The sequence below is a fragment of the Lytechinus pictus genome, chromosome 2 (genome assembly GCF_037042905.1).
Source record: "Lytechinus pictus isolate F3 Inbred chromosome 2, Lp3.0, whole genome shotgun sequence".
NCBI lineage: Eukaryota > Metazoa > Echinodermata > Echinoidea > Temnopleuroida > Toxopneustidae > Lytechinus > Lytechinus pictus.
The window spans coordinates 13,072,213-13,088,633 of record NC_087246.1 but is presented as its reverse complement, the minus strand read 5'-3'; the positions used below and the strand labels follow the sequence as shown (position 1 = coordinate 13,088,633).

The 16,421-nt window shown below is 35.5% G+C and overlaps 1 protein-coding gene across 5 annotated transcripts in view; it reads left to right on the top strand.

Annotated features, from left to right (window-relative positions):
- Window positions 1-3,037: 3,037 nt before the first annotated feature.
- The window catches only part of LOC129254788 (nuclear receptor corepressor 1-like), a 32,747-nt gene continuing 19,363 nt past the window's right edge, over window positions 3,038-16,421 (top strand). For 4 of the 5 annotated variants that reach the window (XM_064109953.1, XM_064109945.1, XM_064109924.1 and 1 more), the window contains exons 1-12: window positions 3,041-3,157; window positions 6,499-6,688; window positions 9,727-9,900; window positions 10,319-10,435; window positions 11,439-11,495; window positions 11,995-12,047; window positions 13,027-13,093; window positions 13,441-13,526; window positions 14,386-14,472; window positions 14,700-14,875; window positions 15,577-15,901; window positions 16,283-16,362. In XM_064109953.1, coding sequence (XP_063966023.1) covers window positions 3,048-3,157; window positions 6,499-6,688; window positions 9,727-9,900; window positions 10,319-10,435; window positions 11,439-11,495; window positions 11,995-12,047; window positions 13,027-13,093; window positions 13,441-13,526; window positions 14,386-14,472; window positions 14,700-14,875; window positions 15,577-15,901; window positions 16,283-16,362 — 1,522 coding nt within the window. In that variant the 5' untranslated portion in view covers window positions 3,041-3,047. Of the gene's footprint in view, window positions 3,158-6,498; window positions 6,689-9,726; window positions 9,901-10,318; window positions 10,436-11,438; window positions 11,496-11,994; window positions 12,048-13,026; window positions 13,094-13,440; window positions 13,527-14,385; window positions 14,473-14,699; window positions 14,876-15,576; window positions 15,902-16,282; window positions 16,363-16,421 lie in introns of all 5 variants that reach the window. The other variant, XM_054893311.2, reaches the window with a different exon arrangement.

Sequence of the window (16,421 nt, the reverse complement as noted above, 5' to 3'; positions counted from 1 at the left end):
TTACATAATGAACAGTGCATGTAAGCCTGTACCTGCATTTTGGGGCATATTAATGTTTTTAATTTGACCAATGACCAATGTTTTAAAAGAGATATGTTGTCATTTTTTTGGACATTTTTTGTGCTATGTATTTAGAAATATGTCTGGAAAAGTGACTTTGCCATGCTCCTTTCAAACAAAATTTTAAGGCCTGACATTTATGATATGAATATTATTCAATACTTCAAATAGATGAGAGGGGAGAAAATGCATTGTGGATGAGTGTAAATTTTTAAGTGTGAACAAAATGTAAAACATCTGCGGCAAGTTTATCAACCGACTCTAGGTGTGTGAACATAGCCTTCAGTGCTATGCCCTGAATGATTGAACTTTAATACTTGACCCAGGTAAAACAATTAATATTTATTTATTATTATTATTATTATTTTTTATTTTTTTTTGGGGGGTACTTTTCACTACTTCCTGCCCAACATTGGATAAGCGTTAACCATGGAGCTACTAATGGATGCTTTAACATTACAATGAATGGTGATTTTTCCATGGCTCCTGTTTGAGTTTCCAGGGCTGTTTTGAGAATTTCGGGGGCCAAATCTCCCCCAGCCCTTGTGTAATTTTTTGCCTGATTGACCCTCATATCTCTATTTGGAAACCTTTGAATATAAAAGGCAAAGTTAAAACTACTAATGTAAATTTCCTCTGGAATGGAAGTGCAACATAAATGTTATGATTTAAAAAAAATCATCTGCTTATTATATTCTGAGTTTTTAAAGTTATTTTAATGCTCAATCTGAGCATTCTCTTGGTCTCTCAGTCTAGATCAATTATCGTAAACAAAAACTGCTACATTTTAAACTGTTATAGTTCATCATTCTGCACTCTAGAAACCTCATGTAAAGAAACCTGATTGATATAAAGGTGTATAATCAATGGTTAGGTGAAACTTTTAATAAAGTAAACGTGATACAAACACCTGGCTCAAGATATTTTCACATTTTGAAAATTGTACTTCAGAAGTGAATGCATTTTTTTTAATGTGAACATGGCCATATTCGAAGTTTTGGTTGAAATTTTTTTCTTTCTCATTGCGACATGAAAAGAAACATGCTGGTGTACGTGCATGTTAGGTGAAGCATTTCAATAAAAGTGAATGATATGTGCCTTCACGTTCAATACATCTCTATTAACATTATTTCAGACTATATTCACTCATACTGTTTAGATACATACAGCATCATTTGATTAACAGACAAATTCAATTTCTTTCATTATGATTTAAAACAAAGCTATGTTGACCTGGGTTCCTTTTCATATTAATCATTAGCAAATGCAAAATTTTTATGATAAATTTCTATTGACAAATGAAGTGCAATATTTTCAGTAGCTTTTGATATTTACTGTAATTTGTTTTACAAGACTTTTAAAACAGAACCAAGATCTTTGAATTTTAATTCCATATGAACATGGTCGATAGACATATATTTTTCTCCAGTGGAGATCTATATTGCAGAAAAATTCGGAGTTAAAGGCAAGTTTATGCTTGCTTTTAATTTCAATTAGATTGGAATTGCATATTTTAGGCTTTTTTGTTAAGATTTTGATTTGAGTTGATCGTGACTTGTCTGGTTATGATTTCTCTTGGATGTTCTTTATGCCTTTGAGTCTTTCATGCTCCCCTGAAATGATTGAATGTGGTGATTCACAATTGTAGGCCTATCCTTATTGTTTGTGTCCTTTAGGGCTCTAAATCTATGTATATATATATATATGTGTGTGTGAACATGCCCTATAGTGAATGGTGGAAACCAACAAGGTCTGGGCAATGATAGATGTTATTAGAATGAAAGAGAAATGGCCCTTCTCCACATGGCCTTTCAGTTCCCTGGTTAAGAAGAGGATATCCTTTTGTTCCTTCCTGGTTCATTTGTTGTGTGCGCAATAAAGAAGGGAAAGTTCAATGTTACTATGTCTGTGCTTCTATGTACATGTATGTTATAAAACAGAATACAAATGTACATGATACACCAGGCCTGTGATACAAATATACTTGTATTCATGAGGCCTTACATGCTTTTTTCTGTGCTGCATGTTTTATCTACATAGAGGAACCTACTTGTAGTGGTAAAGTACAAGTTATGTAGGTCTAAATGGGATGATTTTATTCATTTTTTATTCACATGAAATATTCAGGTCGAATTCAAATGTACAAATGTCCATTACGGTAATAAATGTCCAGTCTTAAATTAAAGTGAAAACAATTTTTATTTGTACAGTGTACATGTATCTTGCAGGAGTGTGTTCTATGGTATTATGAAATTGAACATTCTTCATTATCCCTATTGAATCAAGGGAAGTGTGTATCCTTATTTTTCATACAAGAAAAAAATTAATGTATCACAGCCTCACATGTTCATGATGATGTAATCATCTCTCAGCACATGTCCCTGAGTACTACGATACTGTCTTTTTATTCCCAACCAAAAGCAGTTTTAATGTGTTGACTATGTCATTCTCTTCATTCTACAATGTACATGCTAAATATGAACAGGGACAACGCATTCCTTATGGACATTTCAGTAGGAGTTTGCACAAACTATGGCCTTCACATCGATTGATGTTGTTATGCCTTGTTTGAGTACATACGTAATTCACATTCAGGTTCATTCTTGTTTGAGCTAGGTAATGAGGCATGATATCAGATCCTCATCAATCAACACCTTTCTCAGGCCAAAGGAGTTGTACTTCTGAAATATGCAATCCCATGACTGGCCTAATATATCATTAGTCTTTAGCACAAACCCTTGCCTGTCAAAAAAACAAATGGCTCTACAGCAGGCTTAATGGTAGACTACAAAAAATTTAGAAAGAAAGCAAGAAGAAAGAAAGAAAGGAAATTGATTGATGAATATCAATTAAACAGGAATAATCATGATTGAATAATTTGTGCCTTATGACACTATAAAAAATTCAAAATAAATACAATTCATGATATTGTTAAAAATTTCAGTGATATATTCGCTTCATTTTATATTTTACAGGAGATGTCCCCAATGGAGTTTCGCGATCCTCGAGCTGACTTGCACTATCCAGCCACCCAGGCTAGTATACGAAGGAGACCATCCCTTCTCTCAGAGTTCCATGGACAGATGGACAGAGATAGGTAATATAATAAATACAGCATGAATTATCACAAAATATTAAACCCATTGACAGTGTGGAAGAGCCATGGTGTAGTTGTTCTGACTCTCGCCTTGTAAACAGAGGGTCGTGTGTTTGAATCCCACCGCGGTCTAGCCTCCTTTGGCAAGGCGTTAATCCACACTTTGCCACTCTCGACCCAGGTGCTAAAAGGGTACCCGGTAGGATGCGAAAGATATTGTATGTTTGATTTTGCCAGCACCATAATGAGGCTGCGATGAATGCAAGGAATGCTCCCCAGGGAGTGGAAATTGTGCACTTTTCGTGCGGGATTGAAATGAATCCAATGACCAGGGTAATGATATGCTGTAACGCGCTTTGAGCCATTCTGGGAAAAGCGCTTTATAAAAATTGGCTATTATTATTATTATTAATGGGTTTAGTAGTTTAAACCTCTTCTGGGAGTGTTTTTTCTGTAGGCATGTTAGGCAAGGCTCCATGTCTGACATTAAATGATGCTGACCCCAGAAATGGGACGATTTGCCAAAAAAACTCTGGGTTGATGGGAGAATTTAAAGGAGTATGTTTATGCACTGGGCTCAACTGCACGCTGACATATTAATACCTTGGTCACATATGCTCTACGGCCGCCGTATGGCGAGTCCAACTACACATAGGTGGTTTGAATTAAAATTGATAAAACAACTGTTTTCGACTGGCCGTACGGCTGCCGTAGAGCAAATGTGACCACGGTATTACCCAGGGATTCTCGATATCTTTACATTGCTAGTTAGTCTCAACTCAGTCACCAAGTGTTAGCATGGAAAATGAAAATGTCATTGTTTGCATTCATGTGCATTTACATTAAACAACGGCAGGCCATAGGCCAGCTAAGACTACCTCCTGGTGGGGGTTCATGAACAAACATACTTGTTTTGGCCAAAATTTTGCCATACCTTTAATGCCATGAGTAAAATACACCGAATAAAATCAATAAAAAATCTGTTCTTGTTTTAAAATTTGATAATTATTGAATTATTCGCGAGGAAAACTAATCAGTCTTTGGACATCCTACTGATCAGTGCCATCTGAAGTATTAGGTATCGATATTCAATCTACTTCAAAGAAATAGATCAATAGAGTAACTGCATTGAAAACATAATTTTAGTGATGGAAATAGTTAAATGTTGAAAGTCAAGTGGATGTAGGATTCTTCAAAAATCAATTGTTATCTTGAAGGTTTTTGTCGGTGTATGGTTACACATCTTATATTCATTCTCTAGTTGACACCAACCATATGGCCAGTGGACAAATACGTTGGCAGGCTGATGAAATAAAATAAATAAAATTGAGATATTTTGTTAAATTATTATTAAATTTGATGAAGTAGTTCTCTTTTTTGTTACTATTGCATAAGAAAACAGGCAAATTCTCATTTGTGAATAAGCTTTCAATATCACACCATCTCATTTGTGCAAAGAATTACAATGTTAAAACTATGAAAGGCATTTTCCAGACAGTCTTAATAGCATCCAGGTATGTCAAATATTCATTGCCAGTTTTGCTACTCCTTATTCTCAACCCTTCTCCCAATTTCTTGTCATTTTTTCATAGTCAATCCTGTCACAAGATGCAATTATTCATTTTTATTAGCATTTTTCATCCTGCGTATTTCAGGGCAGATATGAATGGCCTCTGATGTATAAGTCCTTAGTTTCCATAGTAACATATACAGGGGTGTAAAGGTTTTATGAAATGAAATTTGTAGAATGATGAGCATTGACCAGTGATGATTATGGAGATGTAGTTATGGAAGGGGGGGGGGGTGGTTAGGGAGGTACATGTAGCTGGAGAGAGACACATTATGCAAGTGTTTCTGAAGGGTAGACAAAGAGTTCATGTGTGAATGTTTGCAAATGTTATTGTGTACCGATGACATTTTAATTTCACCCCAATATCTTCAAGCTATGTTTGCTGCATTGTAATTTTCATAGGTTTTTAAGTCTTGTAACCATAAATATCAATGTGTGATTTGTTCCAATGGTTTTCATGATAAAGAGAGCTACCTGTAAATTAAGTAATGTTTGAATTATTTCAATAGCATAATGCTGAGCTTAAACAGAATCTTCAAATGATAATCTCAAAATGTGGTATTTGTATGTAGCCTATAAGAGATCTACATGCATGTGTAATGCAGATAGACAAGTGTTTGTTACTGCAATTTTGATTATCTTTTGGTCGCTTGTATCTTTTTAAGCACTCAAACCACAATCTTGAAGTTTTACACACACAAAAAAAACATGTCTCTCTCATACTGTAGGCTGCATTGTATTCATTTTAAATGAAGTACATACATTGCAATGTTCATGTATTTTTTAGAAAAAAAAAGATCTGCTGTTTAAGATTCAAAATCTATGTAGTTTTGACAAGAAATTTGAGAGAAACCGGGGAGGAAGGAAAGAGGGAGAGGGTAGAACTAGGTGGGAATGGATAAATGATGATGAAATATGTTTTTTTTTCTTTATAGAGGAGCTACACATGCGGAAGAACTACATGTAGTCTGAAACTCCAAATTTCTGTTTGCTCAACAGAAGGCAATATGAAAAATTTAATTAATTTTATGTCTGAGCGTGTTTGCAAATTTTGAGGTCTTGAGTTTCCTTCTAGGTTTTCTATGGCTGTGTTCATATGAACAGGAAATAAATATGGACTGAAGAAGTTGTAACCTTGTTCACACATAAAAAACTTAAACCATTCAAAAACACCTACCATTCCAAAGTCAGGAACATATATAGTTTCAAACTTATGTGAACCTGCCTGTCTGATGAGGCAATTAAAAAATATTTCAAAGTTATGAAATGTTATTATGATACCAATACCAAATGATATATATATATTTTTATTTCAGCATCTGGGGATGTGGATTATACATAACCGTAGAAATAATGAATTCATGAATATGATCATTTAGAATTGTACCTATGTTTTTGTAAGGCACCTTGTCTGGAGTGCTAATAATTGAATTTTGCTTATCAACTTCGGTTTGGGTTGTCTTGCATTAAATAGAGTTGTATGTATTTTCTTACACTTCAGACTTGCGTCTGGTAGTGATAATACTGTCCTTATAATGAACAGTTGTGATGTCTCCAATGTAGCCAATCTTACATTTCCAAGACAAAACATTCTAAGATCAATTTCTGTTGTGAAATCAAGTAATTTTTCAACAGAAAGAGAAACAGTTAGAAGTGAAAGGAAATGAAATGACATTAGAAATAGGAAATCATTAGTTTACAGAATTGCTTCCTGATTTTTTAATTCATAATTCACTCTTTCTTTTAATTTGGTGTTTTTCATCCATTACAGGGGACTCGTCTACCATCGGCAGTTTGAACCAGTCCGGGCATCTGGTAGCCAGCAGGCATCGGCATCTGAGGCAGTGGCACCAAAACGCCCTCGTTTAACCATAGGAGATATGGACCACAAGCCTGTACGTCCTGTGCCATTGGGTAACAGTCCCCAGGTCATACCAGTACAACAACAGGAAAACAAGAAGGTATTAATCCTAGGGTATCCTACAATCAAGTGCAAAATCAATAGCTTATATCAATTGCAAAGCAAGAATCGGACCAACAATCAACTGAAAATTTTGCAATTGATTGACTTATTTTATTAATTTGGGATTTATGATTCATGTGCGATTGATAGGAAGGTTTTTGCATAGGGGAATTACAAGAAACTTTGGCTGTGCTTATGCTTCCATTGTGAAGCCTATGTTTTTGAAATGCCATGTCAGATTGCTGTTTCAGAACACTAATCGCAAACATGGTTCTTGGACTGCTGCTTATGTGTAGAATAAAAAGTTAATCAGGAAGATTTTTTTTTTTATCAGTTAAGCAGCTGATATTGTTATTATTGAAATACTTTGACTATGACAAAGTTTAGAAATGACTACCACCCTAGCCCAAGCTAAATTCTGTTGGCATGGTGAAAACCTCAAGTCAAGGACAAGTAGAAAAACACAATACAAAAAAAAACACATAAGAGAAAGTAGGAGAAAACAATGGATGTATCACCCAAGGTGGGTTGCAGTACTTTCGGGACAGGAACAGCCACAGGAAAAGAATGCAATGCAAAGCCAGCATGATGGCTGCGACTCAACACAGGAAGCACTCCTTGGGTCGGGTCATGTTTCCGTAGGGTGAGGAATGTTTTTGCTCTGCCAAAATCGATCTTTGTCGGATTTCGAGCCCAACAGGAAATTTGAATCAAAGTCTGCTTTCTGTTTTCCCAGTAGTGCAGGATTTTTCTCCCTATTGATTTTGTAGAAATTAAGCTTTGCTCCTGACTGATGTACTGTATGTACAGAGCTTATGTTGATAAAAGGTGGTTGCTTTCGATTGTGGGGATAAATCCTTCCTTTTATACAAATAGTCAACAAGACAAAATGTGAAGGAAGAGAACATGGAAAGCTACTTCATGTTTGTGGTATAAGTTCGTAGTTCTCATTTGATATTTGTTATCCTTCCTTTTTTTCTTGGAGGGGGGGGGGGGATTAAATTTTCAGAAACTAAAAGTAAACAGTGTTTGGATGTTTCTTGCCAGTGTTTATAAGAGCTGCAAAGCAAAGAGGTTCCAGTTAAAAGAGGGATTCAAAGTGTTATTTTAATGCTTAAACTTTCTAATGGCTGAAAAGATTATAGCTGTGAGCATTAGAGTGACTTCCAAATCCTTATGTCGGTGCCCTTGAATAACACAGAAGTCTGAACACTTTCCTTTCCCTTTGATTTCTCGTCAATGATTTAAGCTTGTGGAAGGTGACATTTTAGCCTTATTTAAACCAATTGGTATTATTATCTCTCAATCTGAGGTCTTCCTTATCATCTTGATGTTTTCAAACCAAAAGATTCCAAGGATAATGTTCAATGTTGTTGCTTGTGCTTCTGTGCTACATGTGAGAAAGTTGGCATTTATTCAGAGTCTGAATTGCGGTTTGCAGCTGGCCTTGTATTCATGACACACACAAAATATGTTGATTCATCACAGTTGCAATTTATAACCCAAGGTTTACTTACAAATATCTTATTCTATTGTTTGCAGAGAGAGAGTTAGAGATGATTGAATCAAATTTCCTTTGATATCTGTACTGGGTCATAGAAACCGCAGTCTATGGAATGTTAGGGACATTGAATTCCACCTGCTGTTAAAGAACATTTACAGTAATAAGGGTGCAAATAAGAACTATGCATTTTTTTACCTGCGTTAAAAATTAAGTTGTATAATGCAAAGTTATATGAATGAGACTTTTATGGAGAGAGTATGAAGGCAGTAAAGGAATAAAAAGGGGAATAAGTGTGGAAGGAGATATGCTATTATTATAACTTGTACTCCTACTACTACTACTACTACTACTACTACTACCACCACCACCACCACCACCACCACCACGACTACTACTACAGTATAACTACTACAGCAGCCACTACTATTACTATTACTTCTGCTACTGCCCTGCTACTACACCAATGACTTGGACCACTCTTCTTCTTCTACTAATACTACGATTACTACTACTTCTACTATGACAACCTTCATTCTATTGTTGCATTTGTATCATTCTCTTTGGTGTACTCTTTGAAAGTATTAGAGGGATTATATTGTAATGAAAATTAAAAGTTTGGTTTATTGTATGCTTTTTGCGCCAGAGAATACAAATTGAAACTATTACTACCCCAGCTTTAGCTATAGCGGCTGCTTCATCACCAGCGCTCAGTGCAGTCAAGGAATTAATTTTGCCAGGTATACATTCACCTTACCTGGGTCGAGTGCAGCACGATGTGTATAATTTTGTGCTTAAAAAATGTTATGATTGGGATTTTAGCAATGACTCCCTGTTGGAAGTTAAGGGCCAAAACCACTAGAAACTATATTTCTCTGCAGTAGTGTTTGCATTCAGCGACAAACAAAATCATTCACAATCTACGATGGAATATCAAATGAGAAGGTTCAAGAGCAGTTCCTCCCGTATTCTTGACGGATAATGTTTACCAATTCATTTTCAGAACCTCTTTATATCTTTGAACAGTAATGGGGATTTTTAAGTGGTATTGATCAACACTACCGGTACATTTTTCTGTAGATGTAGACATTCTTAAATGAGTACCATTGACTGTATGACTTACAGGAGTCTAGACATAGTCATTGACCCTGTCCATACAGATATTTTATTTTTATTCTACATGGTAATTTCTATCACATTTCTTTACTTAGATGAGTTTAAAGTTAAAAATAAGAAGAAGAAAATCTTTGAAAAATAATATGAATTCCAAGGTGTTTGCTTTGAAATTGTTAGAAATTGATTTATGATCGAATGTGATTATTTGTTGCTTCTGGTGTAATTTATAGTGTGAGTGTATGAATTCATTGTAAAAGTTTGCCTGCATTGTCATTATAAAGTAAAAACTTATATCATGAAACGTGTGTTGTTTATAAAATAAGATATAGAAATAAAAAAATAGGGTACATTATTGATTCAAAATGACTGAAATTGATTTATTGTATCCTGATTATTTGCCTTTTCTCCCTTTTTTTTAGGAGGCCCCTTTCATGCCCAAGGTGGAGAATATATCTCCAACACCATGTGACCAGGAGCCATCCAATAAGGTCACCAAGGATAGCCTGTTGCAGTCAATGGAGAAGGTTGATAGGGAGATTACCAAGGTGGAGTCACAGATATCAAAGCTCAAGAAGAAACAGGTGTGCATTCTGGTACGCGTTTCGTTCACGTTTTTTTCCAACAAGTTGTCAGATCTGACAACTTTCTTTGATTTTGGTTTGCTGAGAAGCACTGTTACTATGGTAACTGTCGCATATATACCGAGACTTGTCGGATAAAACGTCTGGCAAGTTCTTTCATGAAATGCTCTCTTGAAGAGAAAGAGAGAAAGACAGAGGAGGATTTTTTATTGTTGTTGGAAGATTGTAGGTGTTATTCGCAAATCACCAAGGTGAAGAAAATGTGGAAAAAGAAGTGATCAGTGTTTGAAAGAATACAAGAGTAGATAAAGAACAAAAATAATTTTGAAGAGAGAGTTGAGAAAATTATTAAAATAGAATGGTAGTGAAAGTTGTGAAATGGAGATAAATTTAACAAATTTACTGTAATTTCCCTTGAACTACCTTGCAGCAAGAGCTAGAGCAAAGAGCTGCCCGTCCGCGAGACACCGATAAACCTCTATCACCAGCATCTGGTAGTGAGCCCAAGCAGCAGAATATAGTACAGATTATCTATGCAGAAAATAAGGTAAATGTTTATATGTTAAAACAGTCATGGTTAAGTGGATAGTAGTTTGTATCCCTGCACTTGAGTCCAATCCCCCTTTGTCATTTTATCTTCACTTCAGTCTCAAGCTCAGGCTATGACAATTAAAGAGTTTTACAACTTTTATTTATATGAACCAGAAAATTGAGAAAAATCAGTCTCACATGTACGTCCAAACTTCATGAAAATGCCTGAATTGGTATTGATTTCCCTTAACAATTTTTTTTAGTTCTTTATATTGTAAGAAAGTGAGTAGATTGATAAACCGTTCAACTTATTTTACAACCATGCCAAAGTCTTGATTTGTACCTTTAAGAGGAGTTTCAGGGTAGTGGAGTCGAGCAAGAATTTGAAAATAGCTTTCTACATATTAGTGTGGTGAATGAGATTAATTAGCCAGAGTTTGTGGTTGATGGGAGATCCTTTCTCAGATGTTTAAAAGTCTCCTCACGGCTCATCAAAACCACAATTTCCCTTGTGAATAAAAAGAGTGTAATTGCTTATGGAGACTATGCCATTCATGTGTAGACAATTGATGTGTTTCACGCTGTCTGGAGAAAATGTATTCATAACCATGATTTTTTTTCTTCCGGTTGTACTGTCTAATTAGGGATAATTTCTTGTTGATGGCATTTTATTGCAATTTATATAAGAATTTGAGTAGAAAATTATCATATGAGGGGAATGTTCCTTAAATTATCATGAACTAGAATCATTTGCTTCCTGTCATTAACATGAAAAGAGGAGTTTTTTTCTATAATGACATCATATATCTGTTTTGAAGGGATTTTAAAGGCTAACTGGTTGATTTGTCCAATTTTCAGATAGACAACATACATAATTTTCACTTCATTATCACAAGTAAATGTAATTTCTCATAAAAAGGTGTGGAGAAAAGGCTTTATTCTGATACATCATTCATAAAATGGTTTTATACATACATTTATTTTGTATTGATGCATTCTATATTGATTTGTTAATACAGAGAAAGGCTGAAGCAGCACATAAAGTCCTTAACAATCTTGGACCCATGAATGAACTGGTAAGTTGTATTTTTATCATTTCAAATTTAAACAAATTAAATATGTAACTTTGCAATTCCAGATTTGGCTAGTTGTAGGGACTTCTCAGAAACGTCTCAGAGACATCTCCTTAAAATTATGGAGTCTCTGTGGAGTTGAAAGAACATCAATATGCTTGATATTTTAAAGAACATTTTGCAACTGTTCCAGTCTTTGCGATATCTCTGAGACATCTACATTAGTTACGGAGACAAATTACATCCAAGTCTGCTGAGTAGACTACTCAGAGACGTCACGTATTCCTGCAGGAGACCGTAAAGACCGTGAGATATAGTGGAACTTCTACTCAATATTTGACCTTCTTTTAGGCCCATTGCACCAAAGGAGATGTCTCTGCAACTTCTCACAGATTAAAGTCTTGGAGATGTCTCCAAAATAAAATATTTATTTTGTCTAACCAAGGAGGCGTCTCTGATACATTTCTTAGTTATTAATCAATTACCTTTTCTTGCATTACAGCCCATGTATAACCAGCCCTCGGATAGTCCCCAGTACCAGGAGAACATCAAAACGTAAGTATTAGGAGAGAGAAGCAGAGATAAACAGAGATAGATGGACAGAGATAAAGATGGGATGAGCAGAGAGAGTAAGAGAGATAAGAGAGAGAAGGAGAGAAAGAGGGGGATGAGATTGAAGGAAAGGATGAGAGGGAAGTTCAATATGGGAAGATCCAACACGAGGTTTTTTCAAGAAAGGAATTTACATTCTTTTTCATAAAATATTATGAGATGAAAATTTGAAATATATCTCTTGACTTTGCCACAGATTGTTAAAATAAAGAAATGGAAAGGATCAATAGTTAACTAAGTGATAGAGATGGAGAGAAAGAGAAGGGAAGGGGAATGCTTTGAGGTATTTTTGGAAACCCTCAGACTTTGGCAAAGTACCCCAAAGCTATTCCATTATTCATAAGCTTTTAGCATGGACTCCAGTGAGTCTATCTTTATTTAGTATTCATCCAAATAGAAGGTTTTAAATCTGCCAGACTAAGCCCTAACCCATTTTTCTTCCTAGCAAAGTAACCACACTAATTTACGACAAAGTCTGAATTAATTCAAACAGGCAGTGTGGACACTCTTCATTATCATCTATAGTTTTTCTTTATGGTTGAAGAAGAAGCCTGAATGAATTCCGCAGTGTGGACATTGCGCTCTCATTTTATTCCACAGCTTCATTATAGCTGAAAAAGCCTGAACAAATTCCACCAGGCAGTGAAGGCACTCCACTTTTCTGATATTCTACAGCTTCCTATATATTTGAAAATCTAAGGTCATCATTACTTATTTACCTATTACTTATTTACTTATTATTAAATTTTCTTGCTATGAAAAAAAAAGGTGCTTTACTAATGCTTCTTGAGTAGTTGGTTCTATATGAAATGTATGTTAAATAAAGAATCATCAATTGTTTCCTTTCTGACATGTCTGTGCCCTGTTCCCTATGACAATGCAAATCACTCAATACAAATACTGATATTTGTCTTGTTTTCAGGAATATGGAGATGAAGCGAAGGCTGATTCTTTACTTCAGGAAACAGAACCAGGCGAGGAAAACAAGGGTGAGTTCTTGTGAATTGCCTGTGTAATGTGAGAGTTCACTTCTAAAATGTGATTTACATTGCATTCAGCTTAAACTTTTGATAGGATTATGAAATTGTTAAAGTCTGAGGTAGTACCTGAAGTACATGAGAAAAAATACTTTGGAGTTACCAGTCAACAAAAACTCAATCGAATCAAACGATTTTAATCCTGTTTCAGTGTTTTGTTTTGGAAGTAGAATTATTGAAAATATTATTTTGACTCTAGATATATTTCAAAGACTTTTGTTGAAAAAGTTTAAAATCTTCAATTCTGTAATTGATATTCTGATTTTTAAAAATTTCATTCATGATATTTGTATTAACAGGAAGGATTTATGTGCCAACGTTACGGTCAGCTCATGGAAGCATGGGAGAAGAAGATGGAAAGGCTAGAAAATAATCCCAAGAGGAGGTAAAATATATTATTTATATGACACCTAGATAGATCCTTGTCATTTGACTGGTTGCTTGATGTTGATCATTCAGCCCATCTTACAATGGTGTCATTATCCGTGCAATTTTGGATCCGTACGAATTTGTCCATTGCATGCTCGCCAAGACCACCAGCGCTACACGTGAAAAAAGTCTTGTATGCAACAATCAACAGACCGCACTCGCAGTGAATTCACTTTTGCATTCAAATTTAGAAATGTCAAATGACAAGGATCTGTTTTTTAGGTGTCATATATAACAAATGATGAATGTTCTTTTCATTTGTGCAATAGACAGCATTTTTCATTCGGTGAAAGGTGAAATGAATGATTCATTCAACTCAGCTACGCTTCTTTAAATGGATCATTTCATCTTTCACCTCATGAAATATTCTCTGTCCATTGCACTCATAAACATGTGGTGATGGATATGTATTAATAGTTATATCTTAGGGTACTTCTTAAAACCACTGTAAGCACAAGACTGTTGACATGCAATTGAGAAGTGCATTTAACATCATCCATATTTAATGGAATACCTATGTATGCCTATCCTTTATGTTGTGAAATAATGCACTTGATGCCATCAAATGATGTATTCAAGTCCTTGTTTTTGGTTCATAAATTATTGAAGAAAAATAAGTATAAACTTAATTATTTGAAATCTGTGAGAGCGAACCTCTTCAAAACAGTAATTTCATATCATGTCACTCTGCCATACAGGTGAAAAGTGGAGCTTTAATGATAAGTTTATACTGATCAGCGGGTTTCCTATGCGTAACTGGTATTATATTATTGCATTTGTTAACCAACACAATGACTTGATTGCTATACCTGCAGAGCAAAGGATGCCAAAGCAAGGGAGTTTTTTGAGAAGCAGTTCCCTGAGATTAGGAAACAGAGAGAACAGCAGGAAAGATTCTCAAGGTAAGATGATAGTGTTGTTGATTTTATCTAATTAGCAAAAACCAACAATGGGAGCCAAATAGGTCAAATTTCTGGATCTCCTGTTCTGCATCTAGGAAATTCCTCAATACTATCTCAGTATCTTACAATTTTATGTGAATAGTCTGGCAATTTCACATTTTATCATTTCATTACCTATTATGTAAATCTTAATTATTGATATTGTTATATATTGCAATCTTCCACAGGGCTGGTACGAGGAGTAATTGGGGAAACATTGCTCGGAGTGATGCAGAGCTTGCAGAGATTGTTGATGGTCTGAACGAGCAGGAAGCGAATGAGAAGCACATACGAAGTCTAGCTGTCATCCCTCCCATGCTCTATAACATGGAGCAAAGGAGAGTCAAATTCGTCAATAGGAACGGTGAGTCACCTGTGCCTAATTTCTTGTAGTAAGGGCCTTTTGCTCTGTGAGAAGTCATCAAGCAATAAGAAATAACAACTAGCTCATACTTTATTAGAGGTATTGGAACGGCCTTTGGGGACTGTAAGCCATGAGGCCCAGGTTCGAATCCCATTGCAGTTTCAACCCTAGCCCTACTTAGGGTTTAGGTAATAGCAGAACATTTGCCAGCCATAGATTTGGCTTGTTTTGCAAAAAGTTCAACTCATTTAAGGTACTGTCCCCAGTTTTCAGCGATACAGAAAGTGGAAAAATTTCATTGAATTTTGGAAGAATATGGAACTCAGACAATTTCATTGAAAACGCAATTCAAGCCCCACACTATTGAATTCTGAAAAAATACAGCACAAATCATTGCGAAATCCAATAAATAAAATCGTGCATCAGTGGAAATCTGCTGATCAAACCTGTTTGTTATGTTTAATGAATATGTTTTTGTGAAGCTTTTATCTGTATACTGCAGTGCATTTATGTGAATTTGAAACTTGGTATTTCTATGATTTTCATTATTTACACTTGTTTTGTACCTGTCACCGAAGAACACAGAATCTAGTGTTTAGAACACAGAAGAGCACAGAATTTGCATCTAGAAAAGAGAAAACTGGTGACCCTAATTTAAAGTGATTTTCCATTTTCATGAGATTCTCTGTTTCTTATTACAGGCCTGGTAGAAGATGCAATGAACGAGCACAAGACCAGGATACACATGAACCTGTGGACGGATGAGGAGAAAGAAATCTTCCGGGAGAAGTACCTCCAACACCCCAAGAATTTCCTGCTCATTGCATCTTACCTAGAGCGCAAGGATATCTCTGACTGTGTGCTCTACTACTACCAGACCAAGAAGAATGAGAACTACAAGCAGCAGCTGAGGAAGTCTCAGGCCAAGAGGAGAAGGGGGTTCCCTCAGAAGAATTCTGGGAATGTGAGGGGGAACCAGGATGATGATGACAAGGATAACGACAAGGATGAGGACTCCAGTAACAAGTAAGATGTTCATGTTGATGGTGGTGTGGTAATTGGTGTTGGTCATTGAGGTGGTGATTATGTTGATTGTTTTCCTGATGATGCTGGTGATGATGATATTGTTGGTAATTGTAAAAGAGATGGTTAAAAGGATGATGATTAGATTATGATGTTGATGATGGTGATGGTAGTGATCCTCAATTTGATGCTGATTATAAATGTGATCATGTCAATAATCATATGATGTGTAATGTGATGATGATAATGGAGATGATGATGATGATGATGATGATGATGATGATGGTTCTGATGATGTTGCACATTTGATATTTTTTTAAATATGAACTACAACATTGACCCATGTCTTAAAAATAAGTCATAATTTGTGTATATTTCTTGTAGCCGTTCTGGAGATAAAGGAGGAGGAGAAGACAAAGATGGTGGAAGCTCTCAGAACGGGAGTGCTGCGGCTGGCTCAGAATGTAAGCATGAGAATTATACTGTTTTACACTTATATATCTAATTAACAAATGAAATGTAT